Source organism: Balaenoptera physalus (genome assembly GCF_965194825.1).
Source record: "Balaenoptera physalus genome assembly, chromosome: 13".
Lineage (NCBI taxonomy): Eukaryota > Metazoa > Chordata > Mammalia > Artiodactyla > Balaenopteridae > Balaenoptera > Balaenoptera physalus.
Genome location: NC_138892.1, coordinates 97504929 through 97530352, shown reverse-complemented (window position 1 = coordinate 97530352; position 25424 = coordinate 97504929). Strand labels below are relative to the sequence as shown.

Here is a 25424-nt window from a genome sequence, read left to right as displayed (position 1 = left end):
CCTCAAAGGGCAAGTTCAAGAGTCCAAGGTTGAGGGGAAAGCATAAGCCAAGGCATGTAGGCATAAAAGTACAAGAGGTTTGGAGAAGGGTAGTTGCAGTTATGCTGGTGTGTAGATGAAATACAGAGAGCAGAAGAGGAAAGAGGATGGGAAGGTAGGTCAGTCTTCACTACTGTGATTTGGGAACCGGGGTCTGGAACACACTTTGCCCTCTGGAAGCATTTCTCAAATTTCAGTCATTTGAGCTCCACTGTACCAATTTTTGCCACATCTGTGCACCACCTACACTATTTTTAATTACATATGAAATAATCTTCTTCTAAAAAATATATTTATTTAAAAATTTCATATCATGACTGTAAATGTAAGACAAGTGTCACTTGTCAAAGATAGAAGATAACTATAAAGATAAACAGATTATTTAAATAAAAAATACTTATCCCTCTTAATTCATGTACCACAGTGAAACCCACGATCATACTTGGGGAAACACTGAAGTGACCATGATGAATCACAGAAGATCAGTGGTCTTAGCTACTGGATTTTGCTTCTACTTTCTCTTTTATATATTTGTATGTATTCATCTCAATGAACCTTCAGCTAGTTTGATATGAAATCCCCAAACTCCTCTCTCTTAGCTAGTTGAGCTCATAAAATATTTAATTGATTGTGTTTTATGTAAAACAAAGTTAAAATTTCATGTCACTCTCTTGCTAAGATTTGAAGTCTGTTTTGTAGGTCAGCTATTTTAAATTCCTCTTGGTGTTTTCGACATTTCTCTGCACCTCCCGCAGGTGTCTGATCAATGGGGCTGCATAGCTGCAGTATCACTGCCATGTGGCTGCACTTTAGAAGAGCTTTTAATGCAGAAGCAAACTATTTGCTAGAAAATCCCCTCTATGTAATCAGGACCTAGACAACTATTTCTGTAGGTAGCTGTGGCCTTTGCTATTGGGAGAAACGTGTTCTGTCCTCACAGTTTGAGGGGATATGTTATTGTTCTAACTGAAAAAAAGAGGCAATGTATGCATGTATGTATTTTTAGGGATGTGTGTGTGTGTGAATGTGTGTTTAATAATAGATAGTGAAAAGGTATAAGGATGTAGGGATGCAGAAAAGCTTTTCTGTTGTTGTTCTTATCTTTCTTGCCTCTCTCCCTCCTTTGCTTACTTTTCCATTTTATAATCTTCTCAGGAAAATATTACACTGAAACAGCCAGTCACAGTTTAAGCTAACTCCCCCCCGCCCCTACCTTGTAAAGGACCATTTCTGAACACTTTGTTTAAAAACTCTCATGTGATAGCGCTCACATATTTCCATGGTGTGATCTGTCCTCTGGTCTACAAAATTATCCCCATTGGTAGTGCTACACTTTGATGCCATTAGTCTAGTTATACTGTTATACTCTGTGTATCAAGGCAAAACACATATTGGACTTAAATGGAGCCAGACGTAAATATCTACACTCAGCTCTGCCACTCCTTAAGTGTATGACTTTGGCAAATCGTACAGCTTCTCTGAGCCTCAGTATACTTACCTGTGCAACAGGAAGTAAGTTTTAACAGGAATCAAAATTAGGTCATATACGCTAAAACTCTTCATAAACCACATTGTTAATAAAGGGCCCAATAAATGTCAGATGTGCTAGTGCCAAATCTTCCTAAGAGCCCTTGATCTCAGGATAGAGTGTTCTAGAAATTGTACATCTTTCTCAGACCCTTTAGGGAGAATAGATGTTTTTTCACTGTTCTATAAAGAGAATGCTGAGGTGGCTTAAATATCCACCAGAAATTCTACCCAAGAGGTAGTATTCTATTCCTAAGCCAGAAAGCTCCCCTCCTTATGGAATGAGTGAAAAAGATGGTACGCGTTATTATGAGAATAGCCAAAATTGACGATCTTAGAAGACACCACACACCAAACCTTCAGAGTAGAAAAACGTGAAAGGATATCTAGCAGAGTTTGGTGTAAACGGGGAATATTGTGCACTTTGAAAATACAGCGGTGGAGAATGGTCCTCTTTCCCTTGGGGTCTATCACTCTCTCCCAGATGTATACTTGTGTTCGTCTCCTCTTTTATTTGTCTCAAGACCACACTTTCATTCTCATCATTCCCCTGGCACAGATCTGTTTTAAGTTTAAACCTTCAGAACACGTAGCTGATGGAGCTAAGACCTGGAATGCCTGTAGAACTGGCAATGGGCAGCCTTTATGGGCAGCAAAGAATACCTGGGTCACATGACCACAGAGAGGGAGAGCTGGAAGAAAGTGCAAGAGCTTGTCTCTCTCTCAAAATGAACTGAAATGCTCACCAAATTATGGACAGAAATCATCCTGATAGAGAAAATAATAAAATCACACCAAATAATCTTGAGTGCTATGGCTGTTGTGGAATGCTTGTATTCATGGTTTTTTTATTAATAGCTTTCATTCTTAAAGGCAGTTTATTTTCTTAATTGGCCAACGCTTCCTTTCAACTCTTTGTACTGAGGGCCGATCAGCAGAGTTCACATGCCAAGGTCAGTGCTTCCCTCCCTGTGCGCACGAATCACTCTACCCTGGTCCCGGCCAGCTCTCACAAGTAGGTATTGTGGAGAGAGAGAATGTGCGTGGACTTGTACAAACCTGTCATCGCTGTAGGAAAAACTCAAAGCAGAAGATCTCCTGGTGATAGGTCAACAGAGGCGTGCATGTAGATGAAGAACATTCAGATATTATAGCTTTGATGTCACACCTCATACTTCAGGGCAAGTGTATATGCTACTAATGTATGCACGAAGTAGCTTGTTTGGTGGAAAATACACCAAGGTATGAAAAGAGTAGTCCCTGCCGTGATGGCCCTGACAGTCTTGAGGCACATCAGCCTGTGGGTATGTGAGTCAGTCAGCCAGGTACTGCCTCACTGGTGAAAGAAGGGGATCACTCTCCCTTCTTCCTAGGTCACTTGGGGCACAGAGAAAGGAAACAGCACTAGAAAGGATGTCACACTAAGCATGAGCCCTACTAGCTCCTTAGGAACATGGGCCTGAATTTTACAAGCTTCCAACTCTCAAGAAAATGGTCCCAGGATGTGGAAAACTGCAGACACAGACCACATGAAGACAGGGACGGAGGGAGATGCAAGAGGGAAGAGATATGGGAACATATGTATATGTATAACTGATTCACTTTGTTATAAAGCAGAAACTAACACACCATTGTAAAGCAATTATACTCCAATAAAGATGTTAAAAAAAAAAAAAAAAAAGAACCCCATTCTCTGTGTGCTATAACTGCCAAAGATAAGAAATATTCTCATCAGCAAAGTTAGAGGATTAGAAGGTCAGAAAGAGAAAAACCCTCTGGGATCCCCAGCAGACCAGGAATCACAAAGGAGAGCCTTTCACACCCACTGCATGTGTGTCTACTCCTTGTTACTGAATGAATATAACCCAAGCTTCTTGAATTAAAGGATATCATTTTGAATGTTTAGAGACATAAAACAACAAAAAAAAAAGGTGACCAAACCTTGTCACCTCGGACATCAATCTTACACATCAAAGCTGGATTATCAAAAACTCTGAAATTATTCTCATATGAGTACCAGTCTCTACTGAATACACATATGAAGGCCTAATCATGGGGGATCAGTTTAAAGAAGTATGATACGTCTTTACAATGGAATATGAGGCAGTCATTAAGTTTCATGCTTTTGGATAACATTAATAAAATAAGAAAATGGTCACAATATCATAGTGAGAGAAAGAAGAAGATCGCAAACTATTCATATGTTGCGTTTCCAGTTCTATTGTATCACACTGTATTGTGTTAAAACATACACATATACACACACAGGCACAGAAAAAAGCATCAGTAAGAAACAGAAGAAATGTAAACACTAATTCTTTGTAGGTATGTAAACGGGTAAATTTTATTTTGTCCCCCCAAATATCTTTAATAAGCACCAATTACCTTTATAATAATAAAATCATAAATGTTGTTTTTAACCTGTATATTAACATAAGAGTCTTGTAACCTCTACATCACTATTTCACCTTCAATACCACTACTGGAAAAACATTATAACCTAGAATTAGAAAGGTAGTTCAGAGGACTCAGGAGCCAACCAAAGACAACTGTCATGAAATAAAAATCTCAATAAAATTTAAACAAGGTGGATGAAAGCTATCTTTTGGCTTTGGGGATCCTTTCCTCTTTACAGTGTATCCTTAAGTCAAGATTAAGCCAGCACTTCTGTCTCCAAGCTCCATCCTGCTTTTCTCCCCCACCAGCAGGTATAGGTTTCAAAAGCAAAGTCAACCAAGGTTATCTTGTTCTTTTATCCTTTTCATTCAGTGGCTGATGACAGCACATGAAGACAACCAGCCTTTCTGAAATGACATTTCTGAAGTCCTTTCCCCCAATACAACCTGCTCTGCTCTTCGAATTATTTTATAAATGTACATGGGGGTAGCAGCTTGACATTGTGGACTGAGTCTACCAGGGGTGGGTGTGGAGACCTTGGGGGTTAAGGGCACACCTCCCCACCCGGGGCTGGCCCCCAGTGGTCTCTTTCCGGGACCCTGGAAAAGGGTGTAGGCAAAGAGCATGGGCCACGGCTCTTGGAGCTGAGGGAACCAAAGAAGGGAACACTTGGATGTGAAAGTCTGTGATAATCACAACTTGGAAAGACAAACAAAAGCATGTAATCCAGAGGCCTTGTCTATAAACCATTGTCATATATATGCAGGGTCTTTACTAACCAAGCAAGATGAAAGAGCCACCCAACTATTAGACCATATCCAATAGTCAGATTTAAAATCACCTTAGGTTATAGAAATTTTAAGTGTCACAATAAGCGCCCTTCTCCTTGCAATACTTCTTTCCCCAGCAGCTAGGAAAATAATAATACTAATTTGGTGGGAGCAACACTAGGCTCATAGAAGGTGCTCAATCGTTATGTGCAGGAAGGAGGGAAGGGAGGGAGGGGAAGGGAAGAAGAACTCTCAAAGCCTGTAGTTCACGCATTGTTGTTTGGGCAGGACTGCACGTTACAGAGCCCTGAAGATATACCCAATGTTTAGTTCTTCCGAAGTCAGCCCCTGGTGGGGTTAACAGTTCTGGTACTGAACACTTCTCTCGAGGAAGAAATTCTCCTTATAGCTAATATAAATCCTCTCTGCTTGATCTTAAGCCCACTTACTCTGGCTCTGTCTCGGAGGAGAAAGTGAACAGCTGATCTCAACACTTGGTCCAATAATTCTTCATATATTTAAAGAGAGTAAGCCATCACCTTGCTGCCTCTTCTTCTTCCCCTCCGTGACCCCAATTCCCACAGCCTTTCTCCATGGATCCTGCTTCTTAATCCCTTAATCCAATGATGCATATTAGTATGCAGTTCAACGTCGGCAAAAAGAGCATGTTGCCAAGTGGTGGTATCGGGAGATGCAGAACAAACACACCAACATGGGGAGGAGCTTCTGTTTCACTCCTCGGACGCCCTCTGCAAGTCTGGAGAGAGCGCGTGGATAGCCTGTGGCCTCTTCCCCCGGGCCGGGAGGTGGAATTCAGTTGGGGCAGGTGTGTTCAGGCAACACCAAGTATTTCCTGGCCTGCTTAGCACTGCCTCGCACTGTGCTGGGCACAGACGTCTGGCGGAAAACCAGTCACATGTGGTTCCTGTGTTCGTGAGCAGACCGTCAGTTTGTCCGTGACGAGAGAGACAGTGTGTGGGCGCGCGTGCGCACGTTCTCTGAAGGGACGGACGGGCTGTTTGATGTCATGAGTCAATGGCTTTCAAGCAGAATCTGCCACAGTAGCGATCAACCTCTGTCACATCATCACCCACTTGATCGTTCTGGGATAGGATCTCTGTAGTCCTCAGGTGTCGGTACCACAGAGCGGCCACAGCCTGGAGTCAGTGCTGTCTCCTGGATACGGGGCTACCGGAAGCATCCCTTAACCTGTTTCGTGCATCCCAGGCTCCAGATGCTGGTGGGACCTTCTGTTTTATAAGGTTGTTGCTGCTGAGGCAGCTCTCGGGAGTCTTCTCTCTACCAGTTTGGTTACCCTTCGTCTCTCTCACTGATCCATACGTTAATTCATAAACACGACTATGGACTCAGCACTTCCTACCGACCACTTTCACCTTTAACCCTTCTTCCACAGGTGGATATGGCTGTAATCTCTCAGGATTGCCAGCCTAAGGTGATAACTGGGGCTTGGGGAGCCCAAAGAATGACCCAGACAAACGAAGAATGTTTTAATCGACACAAGGAGGGGTATTTTCTGGGAGGTGGAGGCAGGGAAGAGGGAGTGCGCTTCTAAAATACAGCTCTGGCGAGTTTGGGGGAAAGACGAGCGGAGAGGCAAACCGTATGTATTGTCTGCAATTCTGACCCAGAGACAGTCCCTTTGAGGTCTGTTTACCTCTTACAACCTGAAAAACGCATCATCATCATTTCTTGAAGTCATTACTCAGAACACACCCCACTGCATTTCATTTTTACTATCCCCATTTTAGGAACGATTAAATGGAAGCAGGGAGCAGTGGCAATGAAGCAAATCATGAGAGGCTCTGATAAAGACAGAAGCCTGAACGCTTGCTGGAACTGCTTCTCTGTGCCAGACTATTTTTAATGCAAGTTGATGCATCTGTCCCCCTCTTAGAGAGACTTACAAATGAAGCCACTCTGCAAACAAATATTTTTCACCATCCCCTACCCTTTCCCACTCACCATGCTGTGTGTGTGTGTGTTCCTCTTTATTTTTTTTTTGTACTTTTTTTTTATTGCAGTATAATTGCTTTACAATGTCGTGTTAGTTTCTGCTGTACAACAAAGTGAATCAGCTATATGTATACATATATCCCCTCCCTCTGGGGCCTCCCTCCCAATGCCCCCACCCCCGTCCCACCCCTCTAGGTCATCACAGAGCACCGAGCTGAGCTCCTTGCACTATACAGCAGGTTCCCACTAGCTATCTATTTTACACATGGTAGCGTATATATGTCAATGCTTCTCTCTCAATTCGTCCCACCCTCCCCTTCCACCCCTGGGTCCACAAGTCCAATCTCTACATCTGTGTCTGTGTGTTCCTCTTTAAATGTTCTTCACATTTCTACATACCAGAGATATGTACTTGGCTTTCTGTGAATATAATTCTGATCCAGAGATCTCTTTGCTATTCTAGCCCCCAGCCTCCATGCCTCCTTAGAGGCTACTAATATACGATCCCACTAAAGGTTCACAAAAGCATGTACTATTCGTTTAAAAAAAGAGGCTGAGTAAATGTAGAAAATTTGTATATGCTTGGCAGTATTTTCAGAGCAAATACATAAGACATTGAGAACTATGGTTGCTCTGAGGAGGGACCTGGGGAACCAGGGATCATAGGTGATGAGAGGACATCCTTTTTACTGGATATTCTTTTGTATCATTTGACTTTTTACCATGTGCAGATATTACCTTAAAAAATTACTCGAGGACGGTGGGGACTACCAGTTGGTATTTGTTGAATACTGGCTATGTTTCAGCCACTATTAACTGGTTTTACTATAATATCTCCTTTATAGCTGGTTACTATAAAATCCCCTTTAATCTGTATGACAGCCTTATGTAAAGCCCCATCTTACAAAAGGGAAATAGACCCCGGTAATATCAGTCGCTCTGTATACACAGCTGATAAATGGCGATGTGGGAAACTGAACTCAGCTCTCTCCGATTTCTAAAACCTGTGCTCAGTCCCACAGACTATCCTGCCTTCACTTGAAGTCTTTTGGAAGGAACCAAATTGATAAGACAGTAGCTTTGAGACTACTTTGTAAAAACCTGAAGGAATGTGGTGAAATCCTACCACACGATTCACACTGACAACTTAATAAATCTTCCTCCTCCCGAGGCTGCCTGTTGAACACGGTTTGGGCGCGCCTGCCTGGAGACGAGCCCTCCCGAAGGTGCCCTGAGTCCCTTGCCGGTCCTTGGGGGGCTCAGTCCGTAGGGAGATGTACCTGCTGTCACGTGCTTTTCAGTAAACCACTCAGTCTACACGGGAGAGTCCCAGGTGGAAGCGAATGGTCGCTACCGGTCACGGCTCTAACCCTCCTGAGAGTACGGATTCCTCGTTTATCTAACAGTGACCTTTTGAGCGGCCCCTCTGAGCCAGGCACTCTTCTCAAGTGTTAGAATTATTGAGGTGAACTAGGCCCTTGCGCCCACGCAGCATCCGACCTGGTGTGGGAACACAGGTGCTAAACAAAACAAACAAGCAGACAAATAAGCCAAACGTCAGATAATAAGTATCTTGAAGAAAATGAAAATAAACCTGACCGGGTGGCTACTTCAGCTTGGGTCATCAGGGACGGTCTTCTGAAGAGATGACATTTACCTCAATGACAAGAATGACAAATACGTCCTGGGAGCTACTGTCCTTAAAAACAAAGTCGGGGGCTTCCCTGGTGGCGCAGTGGTTGAGAATCCGCCTGTCAATGCAGGGGACACGGGTTCGAGCCCTGGTCTGGGAAGATCCCACATGCCGCGGAGCAACTGGGCCCGTGAGCCACAACTACTGAGCCTGCGCGTCTGGAGCCTGTGCTCAGCAACGGGAGAGGCCGCGATAGTGAGAGGCCCGCGCACCGCGATGAAGAGTGGCCCCCGCTTGCCGCAACTAGAGAAAGCCCTCGCACAGAAACGAAGACCCAACACAGCCATAAATAAATTAATTAATTAAAAAAAAAACAACAAAAAAAACCCAAAGTCGGGCTCCTTTTGTACGCTCCAGCTCTCACCAACTTCCATGCCATGCTCCTATTTATTTACAGCGTGAATATGTAATCTCAGAAGTTAGAGCTGGAAAGGACCCATCACACGCCATGATTCCAGACATGAGGACAGAAAGATCCAAAAAAGTGAAATGAGCAGGTCACACAGCCAGTTAGGGGCATCACTAGAAGCTAAAGGCCCCATCTCTCAGCCCACGCCTCCTCCACAAATTGAGACTCATTCTCTGCTTATCTCTCCCGTGACCATCTCTTCACTGTAAAATCCTCACCCTGAGGCCTGCCTCTCTGAAGTCTAAATCTTCCCTGGACCACTGGGGACCTTCTGGAATGCTATTAGGAGTCCTGAGAAGGCAGAAGGGTTCTGGGGGCCAGGGTGACAGTGGAAGAAATGGTACAACTTCCCACGGTTTGATTTCACCACATCCCAGACATGCTCTAGACCTGTGCCTGGCATCCCCACCCTGCCCGCAAGGGCTTCCAAGTTTGGGAGTTGTGTGGCTCATGAACCTAAGGAATACTGAAGATCTCTCTTCAGCAATGCTCCCTGATGTAACCAAGTCAGTATGAAAATGTTCTATTCTAGGATCCCAATCCCCCCAAAAGACTTTATCAAAAGATTACCCACAGAATTTCTTTAAATAACAAGCTCCCTTAGCACACTTAAAGTACGATCTATGAAAACTCAATCTGCATAAAGATTTTATCTCCCCTCGCCCAAAAAAATGAGCTCTTGTATCAAGGGCAATAGCATAAACTTGGGTTCTTAATGATGGATTTTAGACTCTTGTATTGTGTAATGGTCCTCATTCATTCGACACATATTTATCGAGCTCTGCTACACGCTCCTCCAGGTTGCCATGAGGACACGACAGTATAAAGACACAGCTTCTGTCCTCTGGAAGCATCACACATGCAACTCGAACACAGGCAGATGTGATGAGTACTACAACAGAGGTACCGACCAAGGCTACAGGGGACAAGGGAGCAAAGAATTATATCTTGGTCAAAGATCAGGGAAGGAGACTGCAACATTTTAATTGGGCTTCAAAGGATGATTATGATTTGTATAATTGGACCATTCATTCCAGGAAAAGAAAACATCATGACACACTGTACGGAGAGCAAGACATACACGGGCACATTCTCAGAACAGAGAGGAGCCCGGTGTAGCTTGATGGTGAGATGGGAAATGGTGAGGAAGAGAAGATGCGTGTTGGAAAAGAGACCAGAGCCTTGAATGCAAGAATAGATAGAGTGTGGGCCCAATCCACAAACTGCAGAAGCTCTGAGCAGGTTTTGGGCAGAGAAAGAACATAACTAGAATTGTGGCTTGGGAAGCTCTTTCTAGAAGCCATGTCCAGGGCTGATCTGAATGGTTCAACGTGGGCGTCAGGGAGAAGGAGGCCCATTTAAAAAACTTATCCACATGGTTTCTGGATCATATAGAAATAAGGAATAGATTCAAGAGTTAGAGTAGAGGTAGATTTGTTAAGGAGGGGAGGGATCCAACCCCCAGGAAGGAGAGTCTAGTTTTGGAAAGGGCTGGGGGTCCCAGGCCTCAGATTCCAGCCTAAGGAAGAGAAGGCAGCACAAATGACGGGAAGTGGTGTCTCTTTGAGACGGGACGGTTGTGAGAGGGCCCCTTACTGGAGACAGTAATCACGAGTCTACTGAATAAAAGCTACCCTAGCTGGATGTCTTCTGATCCACATATGAAGCCTCCGTTTTTAATAACTCCTCTTCTGGAGATATACAGAAGCGCCTGTTGTACGTGCCGGCCCAGACACTTCTTGAATGATTATGTCTCCAGAGCAGCAGTGAAAAGCAGATTGACTGGGGTGAGGAGTGGGAGCCCAGGGAATAGGCATTTGGGAACAAATGACAACTCAGGGGAGGGGCGGCAGCTTCAATCAAGAACCCCGGGCATAATGTCAGCCTTATAGCCAAGCCCTGATATGAGGAACCCATGACAGATGGAGGTCTTCGGTTTGAAAGGTAAGGCCCTGGGTCCCACCACCTGAGACACACATGCCTGATTTCACAGGTGAGCATTCTCATAACCACCTGCCCACGGCTCTCTGTGACAAGATGGTGAATTTCAAGAAGTTTATCTCTGGCTTCTTTTCCTGGCTACTCTCCTTGGAACTATATCACCTGGTTTCCATCCTAGTCAGAGCCATGCTGACATCCTGAAGTCTATTCTCAGCCAACTGGCCCACAGCGTCTGCAGAGTCTGTAAATCAATGTTTCCCAACGTGATTCACAGAATATGATTTCATGAGTAAAGGGATCTTGTGATAAATCATTTGGGGAAATGCCAGATTAAATAAAATGAAAGATGTTTCTTTGCTGTAAGACACCTCTATTGGCAACAACATGGATGGACCTTGAGGGTGTTATTCTAAGTGAAGTAAGTCAGACAGAGAAAGACAAATACTGCATGATCTCACTTATAAGTGGACTCTAAAACAAAAGAAAAAGAAAAAAACCTAGTGCACAGATACAGAGAACAGACTGGTGGTTCGTCAAAGGGTACAAACTTCCAGGGGTAAAATAAATAAGTCATGGAAGTGTAATGTACAGCATGCTGACTATGGTTAATAACACTGTGTTGCATATTGAAAGCTGCTAAGAGAGTAGATTTTAAAAGTTCTCATCACAAGAAAAAGAAATTTTGGAACTATGTATGGTGACGGATGTTAACTAGATTCTCTGTGGTGATCATTTCACAACATATACAAATATTGAACCATTACACTGTACACTTGAAACTAGTATGACGATGTATGTCAACTATCCCTCAGTAAAAGACACCTCTGAACTTTCAAATGCTAATGTGTTCTGAGAATCTCCCAGAGTGAGACAGAGTAGACAGCACCTCTCAGTCTTATTTATCTGCGAAACCATTTCTCAGCAAAGCGTCTCAAGGCACAAGTGCCCTGCTGAACATTCTCGGGAACACCAGTGATGAAATTACTCTCAGGAACATTTGCATTTAACTAGGAATCAGGGATAATAATAAAAGCCAATACCTAGTAAGTGCTTACTATGTGCCAGGCACCCTTCTAAGTCCTTTACGTATATTAATATATTTAATCCTTATAACAACCCTGTGATATTGGTACTATTATTATTATCCCCATTTTTCAGATGAGGAAGTGGAGGCACAGAGAAGTTAAGAGATTTGTGCAAGGTCCTAAACAGACAATTTAGTGAGTAGAGGAGCTGGGGACTGAACCTAGGCAGTCTGGCGCCCACGTAAATTAACGCCTAATGGTGGAATTTCAGACGCTGTGATCAACTGGCAGTGGGAGAGATCCTGAGAAGAGCCTTGCATGGCAAACCTCCAGTCACAGGAAATCCAGACTTGTGTGCTCATAAATTAGGCTTCTCAGGCCTCCCCAGTATACCGTGTAGGACACGACTTCTGAATTACACCATAATTCGGTTTCTCCACCTAATTGTGTTATATTGTGCATGCACACTCTTCCATTAAAACAAAGTCATGCTGCAGACAGCACCACTACCAATAAAGCAGAAATACAATAGGGACAATCATCTCTTGATTGACCAAAGTAGCAAGAAAATGAAGATGCAAGTTTGAGAAACGGCCTCCCCCGTGTTCTTAAAGTATTGATCTCTTGCTCTCCAGCTCAGAGAGCAAAACCAAGGTGCCATTTTCCTCCCATGTGTTGCAGACTTTCCGATCCCCACCCCCTCTACTTAGTATGAGAATTGCCAAAGACATGTCCTACCCTCTCCCACTTCCTCTCCTTGTTCAGAAGGATGATCACCAGTTTCGGGTGCATCTGGTAGCCGTCTTCACTGAAGGACAGATTTCTCCCTTCAAAAGTCACATTGATCAGATACCTGGAAAGATAAAATACAGAGAAGGTTGAAAGTACGAAGAAGGTATGCTAGAACAAGATGGTTAGGAACACGGAGAGAAAGGGCTGGAGGCAGACACGTGGATAGCTGTACAAATACCACGTAAAACTTGTACCCCTCGGGCTCCCATCTGATGATCCAGTACCGTCATCCAAGTTTTCACATAATAGGAATAATAAGAAAAGGCAGAAATTTAAAACAAGGGCAGTGGGTTTGACTTTAGTCTGCAGCTATGACTGAGCAATTTATTTAGCCTTTTGAACATCAGTTTTTTCACGATCTGCCAAAAATGGGGTAATAAAGAACCTACTCTATTAGGTTTGTAAGGCTTAAATTAGATAGCTTACCACGGGGCCTGGTGCAGAGTAAACTCTCATTAAGTGTTAACGATTAGTATTCAAAAAAGGAGCTGGATTAAAGGACAGACGTGGTAGAGACAAGACACAGTGGGCGTGGGCCAACACAACTTCCTGCCCAGAGAGGCTGGAGTTTAGGGTCTTTCCGCCTCCCAGAGATATGCCTACACTTTTGAACTCTTGCGATGTGCCTGCCCAGCCCATACTTCTAAGGGTTGCAAGATAAGTCCAGCAGTCAGGGATCTGGTTCCACGAGATGCATCTGGAAACCAGGGCTATTGCACTTTGTAGAGTGAACAGAAAGTAGCAGGGGCGGGAGGTGGTGATGGGGGAGGAGGGAGAGAAATTTCACAGACTGTTCTAGGTTTAGGCACTTAAACTAGCAGAAACTCTAATAATTAGAGTCAGACCAATGGCGTTGTCTCCCTCTCCAACACCTGTACCCCCCGCTCAGCCCATCCCCCTGCTGGCTGCTCTGACCTAATGAAGTTCCCTCACCGGGAATTCCCACAGGTGTGCTCATTCCAACCGCATTAGTGCAACTGTGCTGATGGTAATTTAGGTCCCTTTACCGTCATGGCTCAAGGAATCAACAATGATTAGCTCTGTGTTCACATGACATGCTACTCTGGAGCCTTGCACCCGATGCTGCTGTGAGATGTGTCTCTGCTAAGAAGCAAAATGGGAATCTTGTGATTGTCCTGAGCATTCTAAAGGGCTTCAGACCTTTGACCAACAATGGTGTCCTACTACATTTGAAGGGCAGAAGAAGAACGTGCAGGAGGTAGCTTAAAGGCTCCTCTTTTAAGTCTTTTCATTCAACGGAACTGTGAGCCTCTTCTTTGATTCTTCCAGGTAACATTAGGTTAAGCAACAAGGTTGCTAGGATGCCATGTCCTTCAGGCAATTCTAGAGATGACCAGGCATTGTGAACCAAATCCTCATGGACCACTCCTCACTTCTAGAGCTGCCTGGGATTTTTCAACCTGTCATTTCGGGGCAAATGCAATCAAGAATACGGACCTCAAAGGAGGAGAGATTCCTAGAATCTCAAAATTGGAAGAGACCTTCACAATCAATTAGCCACTTACTTCTTGTAGTTTATACTTCCCTTCTACATCATAAAACCAGGGCTCTCAGCTCTTCTTGAATACTTCCACTGATGGGGAGCTTATCACTGTACACCCTACCCTCAAGGCAGCCATCTCACTGCTGGGCAGTTCTTTTTATACCTAAAGCTGAAATCTGCTCCCCTACCACCCCTAGATCCCGGTCTCCTCCTTAGATATTATACAGTCTTAGTCTAATGTTCTTCCACATGGGAGCCCTTCAAGTATTTGAAGATATTTATCATGTATCCCTTACAAAATAAATTTTAGTCTTTGAAGAAACCATAAGCTCAATTAGTTCTATAATTTTAACTTGCTAGATCAGGGAACTGAAGCACAGAGAGGTCAAATTATGTGCCCAATGTTCTCCAGCTAATTGGGAGCAGAAATAACATTTTAAGCGCCATTCTCAATCCCATGTCCTCTCTAGCACCCCACCCTGATTCTCGTATGCCACAGCAGCTTTAATATCCCTGGTTCCTTCATGTGGTCCTGCTATGCTACGGCTTCAGCTCCCTCCCTCTATCCCCTTGGCCGCACTCTCTGGACACTTGCAGTCGGTAAAAGTGTAGCATCCCTGATTCCGCTCAAGGCTCCACCTGGCGTCTTCGCCATCCCCTGTGCTATTCCTCCTCTCAGCTCAGTGCTGCCTGCTCCAGCCCATCACTACTGAGAAGGTGATATTCGGGTCTCCTGTAGTTAACAACAACTTCAACGCTCCAATCAAAGTCCCATATGATTCACTTCAGGGAGTATAATTACAAAAGCACAAAACACAATATTTTAAACTAACAGACCAGAATTTAAGCACCCAACATAACCAACTTGAAAAATATGTTCTTACTACAACAATATGGTATGGCTTAGAGTAATTTCTGGAAGTCTGCAGAGAAGGTGTACAAAACATGTAAAAAAAATTAGTCTTGCCTCTTTTTTGGAAGAATGCAAGAGAGGAGGGGGAGATGGAGAAGGAAGGGAGGGGGGAGGGAGGGAAGGAAGGAAATGGAAAGAAAGAGAGAAAGAAGTAGGAAGGGAGGGAGGGAGAGAGGGAAAGAGGGAGAGAAGGAGGGAGGGAAATAAATTACCTAGTTTAAGCACCCTCCTTTTCACCAGACAAGGCTCTGAATAATTCTGACTTTATCTAAAATGCCATTAAGAATATTTCAAAGAAAGTGTCCATTTCAGAAGGCAATTATAAAAGAGAAGTTCCAAAAATCATGTAAGTAATAAGCAGCACGAATGGAATAAGTATATAGCCTCTCAAGATGACTTCTTTGAAAGGGGACAGCACTGAATTAAGTGGATAAGTTGAGAAATTCAAACTCCGAGAAAATAAACCACATTCATGGGTAACTGCTCTGTAGTTAAATTTCTCTAATTGTTCCTGCCCCCGATCCTTTTGATTTTCCTTATATATTTCTCTCTCTCTGGGATGTTCACCCTCTTCCAGTTCTACATGTTCATTTTATTCCATGTTGACATTTCTCATATATTTTACTTATCAAAAATAGTAATAAAATGTTATGATGATACACAAAATACTCTTCTCCAAAGTATCCTTTAATCATTCCTATCCTTCAGCAGTATATAGATTAATCATTCACATTGTGTTTTTCTGAGTAATTCCCTGGGACGTGCCAACATTTAGCTATTAGTGAGGAGCTTGCAAACATATACTCGAGTGCCTTGAGCAAGGATGCCCTTTGAATAGCAGAAAAGACCAAACCATTCATTGGTAATGAAAAGTGTGAAAAAATAACTGGGAGTGTGGTCACTTTTAGACATGTGACCTTGGCCCTGAACCTGACTTTTTCCTCTTTAAAATGGAAACATCATTTCTTACCTCCAGCTTATCAGGTTGTGATGATCACATGAAATAGGGGGTAGAAAAATGATATAAAATATGACACAAATATAAGGTTATATAGAATAAAAAATATATATTAGCCTGATTTGAGTATCTAAAGGCGAGGAACTTGCCTCATTTTGGACCTCAGTGAGTAAAAGTGTGATGATTACATTTAATAAGACCAAATTGTCCATGGAACACATGAGAGGAATGGAAATTGTATCTCACATATGGAGGATAAACTAGGTCAAATGGTCATATTAATTTAATTTCCATAAGACCTGAAAATATCCAACTACCTTTGGATCTGGCTGTACTTTGTCAATTTTGAATATTAATTAAATTAAAACCTCAAAACTTCCATGTATAAATTCTCAGCAAAGGATTAAACTACAAGATTAAGAGATGCCACAGCAATTCTGTTTTTCTCTAAGAATGTCATCCTCAAGTATGTAATCAGAAAACCTAGCTTCAAGTGGCAGCCATATTCAGAAGCTCTGTCCATAAAACTTTAGTCCCCTGGAAGGCCCATCAAGGTTTGGTACATAAAAATATTGCTTGATTTGTCCCCGGGATGTAGCAACCTGATGGCTTGTCTCATAAAGTTCTAATATTACACAAATCTCAGATTGCCAGAACGAGAAGAAAACTTAGGAACTATCCACTGAAAGCTCTCATTTTAGAAAGGAGGAAACGGGTCCCAAGACGCTACCTGACTTTCCCAGGTGACTTGCCTGTTCAGGACTGCAGTTCAAGTCTTCCGATTTCAAGTTCAGTGTTCCTTTTCCTTACATCACCAAGTAAAGTGAAATCAGCGTCGCTGAGCCCCAGATGTGCCCCTTAGCATTCTCACGTCACGCGCCATGCCCTGGTCTGTGCAGACCCCTCATACAGACTGCAGAAAATAAAACCCATCTCATTTCCTGCCTGGCCCCGGCTTGTGGAGAGTCTCAGAACCCTGATGGGCTCAGAGCCAATACCTTTGCTGCGTGTGGCCAGAGTCATCTTCCACTGGGTTTAATGGGGTCAAGTTGAGGTAAAAAGCCCTTGTGCCTCTTTGACTTTGACCATGCCACTCAGAGCTCATCCGCTGCAATGATTTAGCAGTACGCCCAGTGTGGGAGGTGCCCGGAAGAGCTCTGCCAGAATTTTCCCAGCAAACCAAGAGCCCTGGCACCACAGTACTAATTGTGCCCTCCATATTTTCACAAGGCACTAGATTCTTTTTATGAATGTCTTTTAATGTGGTAATAAGAGAGACAAGTCTCTCCTCTCAGGAGATCCTTTCAATTTTCAGATAAGCAGATGAAGTCCAGAGGGTTCTGTGGCTTTCCCAAGATCAGATGACAGGGCTGGAAAGAGGATCCAGGCGTCCTCACCCCCAGGCCAGTGATCTTTCCACTCAACACCAGGCCTCAAAAATGGTGGAGTTTTTCACAGCTCTCAATTTCCATTCTCCAGTTATTCAGAGCAAAATAATAAAGGAGGAAACACAGCTCCAGGGAGGAGAGTTGAATTCTTGACCCCTTTGTGTACAATTTTCTAGCTCTGAAAATCTGTAACTCTGTCACTGTGTCTTTGGTGTGTCACTTACCATTTAAAGCCTGCAGCTCCCTCATCTATAAAATAGACTCGTTCAGACCATCTCACTTGCGTGATGCAGGAAGCACAGGGCTCCTTCGAGATGCTCTCTAGCTCTGCATTTCAGCTGATTAATACTGTGGCTATTATATTGCTAAACTCTACCATCTAAATGACAAAACCACAGATCTTTCAAAAAGCCTTTCTCTGGTCTCTTTTTAACAATCACTATTTCATATGCATGTCTTCTCTTGAAATAGTAGGAACAATTTCCCATGGGATTAGAAATAGTGGACTTAAAAACATTTAAAAGCTACTTAGTTAGAGACCAGTACTGGGGGAAGAAAGCAAAATATTTAAAAATTAGATGTTCCTTGTGATGGTTTGGTAGACTAAACAGAAATTCATAATAATTAAAATGAATCCAAAATGACCAACCCAGTACAATGTGGGCAACATGGCAGGCCATGGCCTGGGAACAATTCTCTCCTTTACTTACCAATAGCTTCTTCTGGGATCAAACCCAGAAGAAATATCTCATTAGTGAGATATCCTGCACTCAAATGAATGACTTAGACAATGCCCCTAAATGCTGGTAGAAAGAAAACAAGGAGAAACAGGAAAAAATAAGTTAATTGAAGGAGAAAGGAATGCAGTATGTACTACGCACACAGCTCCATCACCAGCACCAGGAGAAGCAGCAGGCAGTGTGCGTGGCGTTTAAGAGTAAGGACACTGCAGTCAGGCCACTTCTGTGCAAATCCTAGATCCCCCAGTTCCTAGGTTACGTGACAATGCTTTCAAGGCAGCACACGCATTAGTTTATTCTGGCCAACAATGGCTTTCTTTTTGAGGAAAAGGGACTTGAAGAAGCTTTAAAGGTTTCCTTTGGCACATAGGCATATATTTTCATATATAAAAACACTAAACCATGTTGTTGAACAAAATTAGAAATACCAGTTTCCTAAGCTGTCAAGTGTAGGCCTTTTCTCTTATTTTGCAAAATGAAACTTAGTAGAGAACGTCAGGAAAAACTAATTTGAAGAGTACATTGTAACATTAATTTATAATTACTTGAGGCAAATTAAAAATAGTTTGTCTTCCAGTGGATTAAACATTTTCTCTGAAGTGGTGTTTATGCCATTCATTTATTTTACAAAGCATTCCTTACAAGTTATAAAAGCTTCAAGTTTGGGCTAGTCCATATCTCAGTCATTTAAATTCTAAATTCATAGTGTTAAATTAATGAGATATTAAAGTAGCTTGAAGACTGTCTGATATAAATTTAATATACTTCCTCTCTCCTACTGGTGGTGAGGATTGGCCCCTTAGCAATCTGGCTGAGGGGTAAATGGTGATGTGTCAACTCACCAACTATTACAGTGAGAGAGTCTTCTCAGGCCCCTAGGCCTGACAATGAAATATTTCTGAGAGCTATTACCAGAATTCTGTTTCATGACTGAATGCCATGAATTAGATTTATCTGAAACGAAAGAAAACAGAGGGGCATTGCTGAGAGTCATCCGACAATCTCTGCTCAGATATAAGAAGGCTGAGACTATTTCATCTTCCTCCAGAAAGATGTTAAGTCAGTGAGCTCCGAGGGGCTCTGCCACCAGCTGCGATGGCCTCCTGTCTACTCTTTTATCCTCGTATCTGTACCCTTTCACCAAGCGGGGTCAATGTGGCAGGCCATGGCCAGGAGACAATTCTCCTCTGGATCGTTCCATCTGGGATCAAACCCAGGAGCTTGTTCTCATTAGTAAGATACCCTACACTCGAATGAATGAAAAGGCCTGGAGAATGCCTCAAAATGCTTAGTGATGGGGAGTTAGTAGAAAGAAAATAAAAGGGAGAAACAGTACACCTGAAACTAACACAACACTGTAAGTCAACTATACTTCAATAAAAAAAAGAAAAATAGTGAAGACGGAAGAAAAAGGGAGAAACAGAATATGTTAAGTGAAGATTAAAGGAATGTAGTATGTATTAAACACACACACACACACATACACACACACACACACCAGTACCACCAATATGCAGTGCAGCGTGGTATGGAAAAGCAAGAACACTGCGGTCAGGTGACTTCTGCTCAAGTCCTTGCTCAGCCGGTTCTGAAGTTGTGTGACCTCATGAGTTATTTAACCCTCCTGTGCCTCGGTTTCTTCACTATAAAAATATGAATAATAATAGCACTTATAACACTGCTGTGAGGATACATAAAGGACTTAGAACTGTACTACTGCATCTATACATAATGAGCCTTAGGTTTTAGCTGCTGTTGTTGTTATTATGATGGTTGCCTTTTTAAAAACTACTGCGTGGATATCAGACAATGTTAAGAGTTTGTGGGGACTCCTGGATCACAGTCTGACCTTCCACATTTGAAGGAAGGCCTGGGAAGATGCCGCTCTTCGGCAGGGTAAGTTCCGAGTCCGGGTCTCCCAATTTCTGGATCTCTTCTTTTCCATAAAAGCACATTTCCTCCCATTCCCACAGTATCCGAACTGCTAAGGCTTCGGGACATTTGCTTCCTCCCCTATGGTTGGTTCCCCCTGTGAGGTACCTGGCAGTAGGGAATCACTTAATCGTACTACTTGCATGTATAGTTCACTTCTTGAGGAAGGCAAAAGGTGAGCTCATAGGCCCATGACTTTAGTCTAGAATAAATGACTCCTCAAAATGATCTCCATTCTGACCTCCTGGAACCCTGATTGGAACACCATGTAGTTCTCTTTAAAATTCCTTTGGAGGGGGCACACTCCTGCTTGTGGGTTCCTTAGGGAACTGGCGATGCCAATACAACAAGAGTGCTGGACACCAAAGCTGTTTCTCGCTGAGGGAACCGTGCACAGGGCTCGAGATGGGAAAGGAGTTCCTCCTGGTGCCCGTGCCCACAGCCCTGCGTCACCTCTGCTACGGGTGACACAGGCGAAGGTGCAACGGGAAACCCAGGGTTATCAGAGGCAGTTCGCAAGGTGACACTCCCAGTGGGAGGGCATCAAGTAACTCTTCTGGATAATGTTGTCATCACTGGATTTTTTTTTTCATTTTAAGTTCATGCTTTCAGGTTGCATGTAAGTTAAAATCACTTCCATTTTCAAAAGCACCGAATAAAACCCCTCTTCTCTTCCCTAGATTATGTGCTCAGTATACTGGAATATAGCCCAGTGTGGGCTACCAAAACTAAGCAGTTGGGACCTTCCCAGAGAAAACGCCAAGACAGGTCAAAGGCTAGCTGATCGCTGAGTACATTGCTATTTCTTCTTTATGCCTACTAATAATTTGCAGGTGAAGGCTTTCCTTTCTGATATCCATTTTAGCTCAAGAGCTGGCAGCCCTGCTCAGGGGCTATACGCCAAAAGCAGCCAAACAGTGACTGGCACATACTTCTCTAGGACATTCAACCCTGACGACCAGAAGCCTTTTCCTTCCTGTGAATGTTCAGACTTTATTGAAAGAAACCCTGGTCATATACGCCCTTGGTCAAGAATCCAAAGTGACCTGGGCATGACATCAAGGGAAAAGAATAAGGAGGCTTTTCTCTTCCTTTTGGCCTTTCTCCAGCTCCTCAATTTGTTCTTCCATAGGAGTCCATCTCTACCCTCTCCTCTACCTGAGGTGGCCAACAAAATGAACACACTGGCAATATCTCCATGCACATAGCACCTACCCACTCTGTAGCTACGATACGCTTAGTTTCACAACTGCCCCCAACAGCTCTACTGAAGGGTGGCAGAAGAGTTAAGCAAAGGAATTAGTGAGATGGCTTCAGTTACAGGGGCTGGGAGTGAAGGTTATGAGGAACTGTTGTCCATGGAAAAAGGGGGTTATGATTCAGTCTTCCAGTCTAACAGGTGGGAAAGACCTTCAGGTGGAGATTTCTAGAAGCAATTACATTGAACGGGAGGAAAAGAGGATCAAAAGAAGGAATATATTCCAGGGGCAGGGGATGGTTTCCAACAGACAGAGGACTCAGGATGCCTGGGTGTAGATGATGTCGTTCAGGGAGATGGGCGCCTCATAATGACCTCATGCTATTGATGCGAGACAGAGGGTGATGGGGGCTGTTGACTCATTCCAGCACACATCTCCGTCTTCAGAAGATGCAGTCATGACCACCTGCCACAAGGATAATGCCCTTTCACATAGGAAGTAGAATGATTCATTGAGTCTAGGGTCCAAGGAAAGACCAGGGGCATGAAACATACATGTGGCCCAGATGCAACGTGGAACATAATATGGGCGTGAAGGAAGTGAACTGTCCGGAAAGTTAGTTAGCGACAAGGGGTTTGTTGATGTGGTTCCCACAGCACAGTCTGCCAAAGAGCTTTCTGGGGCTTCAGTTCAGTGAGAGGACCCACTCCTTAAAGTCTGGTTGGGTTTGAAGGTGCAGGAAATGTAAATATATCCGTCAATAGTAAAAGGGATATCAGGGACCTGAAAACAGTGAGATGAAATGTATAGTATACCTTTATCAAGAAGAACACGCCAAGATGGAAACTACAATGTAAAAGTGCTGATCAAAGGTTATCAACCAAACACAGCTTATGTTTCTAGAGTTTCTGTAAGTGCTGCTCTAAATCACAGTACTTTAGAGCACGGTTTCTAGACCAGGTTAGAGTAGAGGGTCCAGGGGAAGATCAAACTTGTTTATTTCTTTAACTAATTTTAGTTAGTTACTTGGTTAAAGACACCCATCGATCTGTTCCAATATTCTAACATGGCTTGACCCTTAAGTCAGAATTTGAAGCAAGGTGAGGGCAAGAGTTTATTCAAACCTAACTCCCTTTCCCTCTTTCCTGGTCCTCAAGAGGACAGCACCATGGACCCCAACTGCGTCTTCACAGGGAAGCTGAAAGAAACATGTAATTGTCTCTCCCTGCTGTACTGTGCGGGGGCTAGAACTCTGCTGTTCCTTCTTTTCAGGGGATCCTAGCTCTTTCTCTCCCTCTGGAGGTTGATGTTTCCATGGAAACATGCTCTTTAATGCTTCTGAAATTACTGTGCATTTATACCATTAACTCTTTGTTGGCCAGGGGAGGTCACAGAGATTTATTTTCCAACTTCTGCAAAGTAATTCCATTTTCTACCTCTTTTTACTGCAAACTTAAAAAAAAAAAAAAAAAAAGTAATTCACACTTGATGCCCCGATGTCCCCACCAGCCCTCACTCCTTCACTCTTGCAGTCTTGGTTGTTGCCTCTATCATTCTATGGAAACTGTTCTTAGGAGGTCATCAATAATCAAAGCAAAGTCAACAAAACCAAATCAGCAGCCTTTGTTTCATCATCGTTCTCCTTGACATTATACAGCTTCTAACAGTTGATACTCCCACATTTTCAGTAACTCTCCTTTCCTTTGTTTATTTGTTGATTAAAAGTAGGATAATTTCTTGATTCTCCCTATATCTCCCAGACCAGTTCTCTCTTCTTTTCTGTCCATTTTTGCTTGGAAATCCCTAATTTGGGGGCACCCCAAGACTCACGTTTTCACCCCTGCTCTCTCCCTCTGAGACTCATTCGTAGCCAAGTATCAACCATCACCTCCGCACCAAGGCCTCCGAAATCGCCATCGGAGGTCCCATCTCTTTCTTGACCTTCAGTGTGATATTTCTGAGGGGACCGTTCTACCTGAATGCTCTGATATCAGTTCAAACGTAACATAGCCAAGGCCAGGCCAGGCTCCCCTGTCTTCTGGCAGTGAGACCACCACTCTCAGGGTTTAACATCCTGCCACACCTCTGGCTTCTCCCTCTCTGTTATGCTTTCATCTTTACAACATGAATGCAAAGGAGAAAAGGCTGGCTGCTCTTATGAGCTGCTTTCTCAGAACCAGGCAAATCAGTTAAATCATCAGCCGTAGTTCAGCATTATGTACAAAATAAGTTGAGGGATATTTTTTTTTCCCCCTCTTTTCAGAATTTTGTCTCCCCAAGCTAAATGAATCTCATGGCTTTCTAGCCTATAAGTGAAATTGCTTAGAAGCCATATTTCTGCTCTGGTCACTCAATTAAAAAAACAAAAAAACAAACAAAACCAACAAAACCCTCTAGCAAATGCTACCATTTTTTGAGCACATACCAAGCTCTGTTCTGGGTGTTTTGCATTATTTGATATTGTCACAGCAATGCTATAAAATGATAGATCACGTTATAATGAAAGCCCAAGGTTGGTGACACTGGGAGTTGATTCCATTCGATTCTGAGTGGCTCTAAAACCCATGTTCCTCCCACTAAGGATAATGTTGTCAAGAGAAGCAATGGTCAGGAGAGAGGAAAACAAAAAATCCCAAACTTCTAACATGGTAGAACCAAAATCTAAACCCAGTTCTGAATGGCTCCAAAGCCTGGGCTCTTAAATCACTATTTATACCACCAAGCACCCGTCCAGCAGTTGCTTTTAATTGTCCCTCGTGCCAGCATCATAAGGGAAATCTTTAGGGAAGGGGGCGATAGACATGGAAAGACTGGAGGCGCGTTGCTGGTCAGGCGTTACGTTCATAGAATAACAAGAGAACTCCGGGTCTCTAGGGGCTGTCAATCTGTCATATTTCATAAGCACTAATCCAAAAAAAAAAAGTGCAGAAATGGAATTAATTCGCCTTATAAGAAAACAGGAGACAAACCACAAAGCAGTAGCTTGACTGAACTTATAGAGGAATTAATTCTCAGATCACACTCTGGGAGGAAGTCAGTTATGAAAGCCTAGGACTGCATTCTTGGAGCTCTTGTTAGCGGCAGACAACAAGAGCTAGAATATTTATTTGGCTCGGAGAAGATGGGAAAAAATTTTATCCTGCTTTGGCACAGAATATCTAAGTTCTCTCTGGACTGAAAAAATACAATATTAAAGTATTGCTTTGGAGCTACAATCAACTCTCAGTGGTCCTCCATGAGGGAGGCAGAACCATACTTATGATCTGGACAATCAAATACAACGATTACTCTTGGTACTAATTCCGTTCCATCTCATCATGGGTTTAAGCTGCAGGACACGCCCCCTCCTTTGGAAATGCTTCTAGTCTAGGTCTCATCACGCTGCATTGTCTTGGTTCTTCTCCTTCACCTGTGATTGTTCCTTCTTTCCCTTCTTTGCTGGCTGCTTTTATTTCTCTTTTCCCTTATTTGAGGTTTTGTAGGAAATTCACTACAGGGTCTCTGTTCATTTCAGCCATTCTCAGGGCACTAACTCTTCCTCTGAGTCCCAATTCTGTGCCTGCATCCTAACATCTTTTTCATGCCCCACTTTCACCCCTCGATGGCCATGCCTGCTTGCATTTCCCCGTTACAAACTCTTAGTGCTGGCAATGGATTTGCTTTATCTTTCTCCTCAAACGAGCTGATTTTCTAATTCCCCTCTCTGACTGAGCTGATATTCACCGAGCATTTGGGATGGTGCCAGGCACACAGCAGGCACTCAGTGAACATTAGCTGGCCTCATTCCTTTGGTCTTGAAACCTCCCAGGAGTCTCTGCCATCTTCCTTTTCCTAGTTTCCCACGACCAACGAGCCCCCCAAACAGTCCTGTTTTTACAAAATACTTCTTGCATCTGTCCCTTCCCTTCGAGTCCCACGACTTTCATCCTAGACGAGACCTTTATCACTTGACACCCAGACACCTGCAGCAGCCCTCTCCTGGGCCGTCTTCTCCCCAACATCAATCACCCCTACCTTCTAAATACCACCTGCACTTCATCTTACAACAAGACTTCTTAGGGTTATGTCACTGCTAACTCAGAAATCTCCAATGGCTCCCCACTACCTAGAGGAAAATTCTGCCCATGGTCAAGGTACTCTCCATCCTGGCCCCGTCTATCTGTTCTCTATATGAACTCTTGCTAAAGCCAAGTGGCTTCTTCACTGTCCCCTGAGCATTACCT

General features: G+C 43.4%; 1 protein-coding gene across 1 annotated transcript in view; it reads right to left on the bottom strand.

Annotated features, from left to right (window-relative positions):
- Positions 1 to 25424, bottom strand: part of GRIN2B (glutamate ionotropic receptor NMDA type subunit 2B) — a 651979-nt gene that overhangs the window by 109328 nt on the left and 517227 nt on the right. The window contains exon 9 of the mRNA XM_082421982.1: positions 12514 to 12628. Within this exon, the coding sequence (XP_082278108.1) occupies positions 12514 to 12628 (115 nt within the window). The remainder of the gene's footprint in view (positions 1 to 12513; positions 12629 to 25424) is intronic.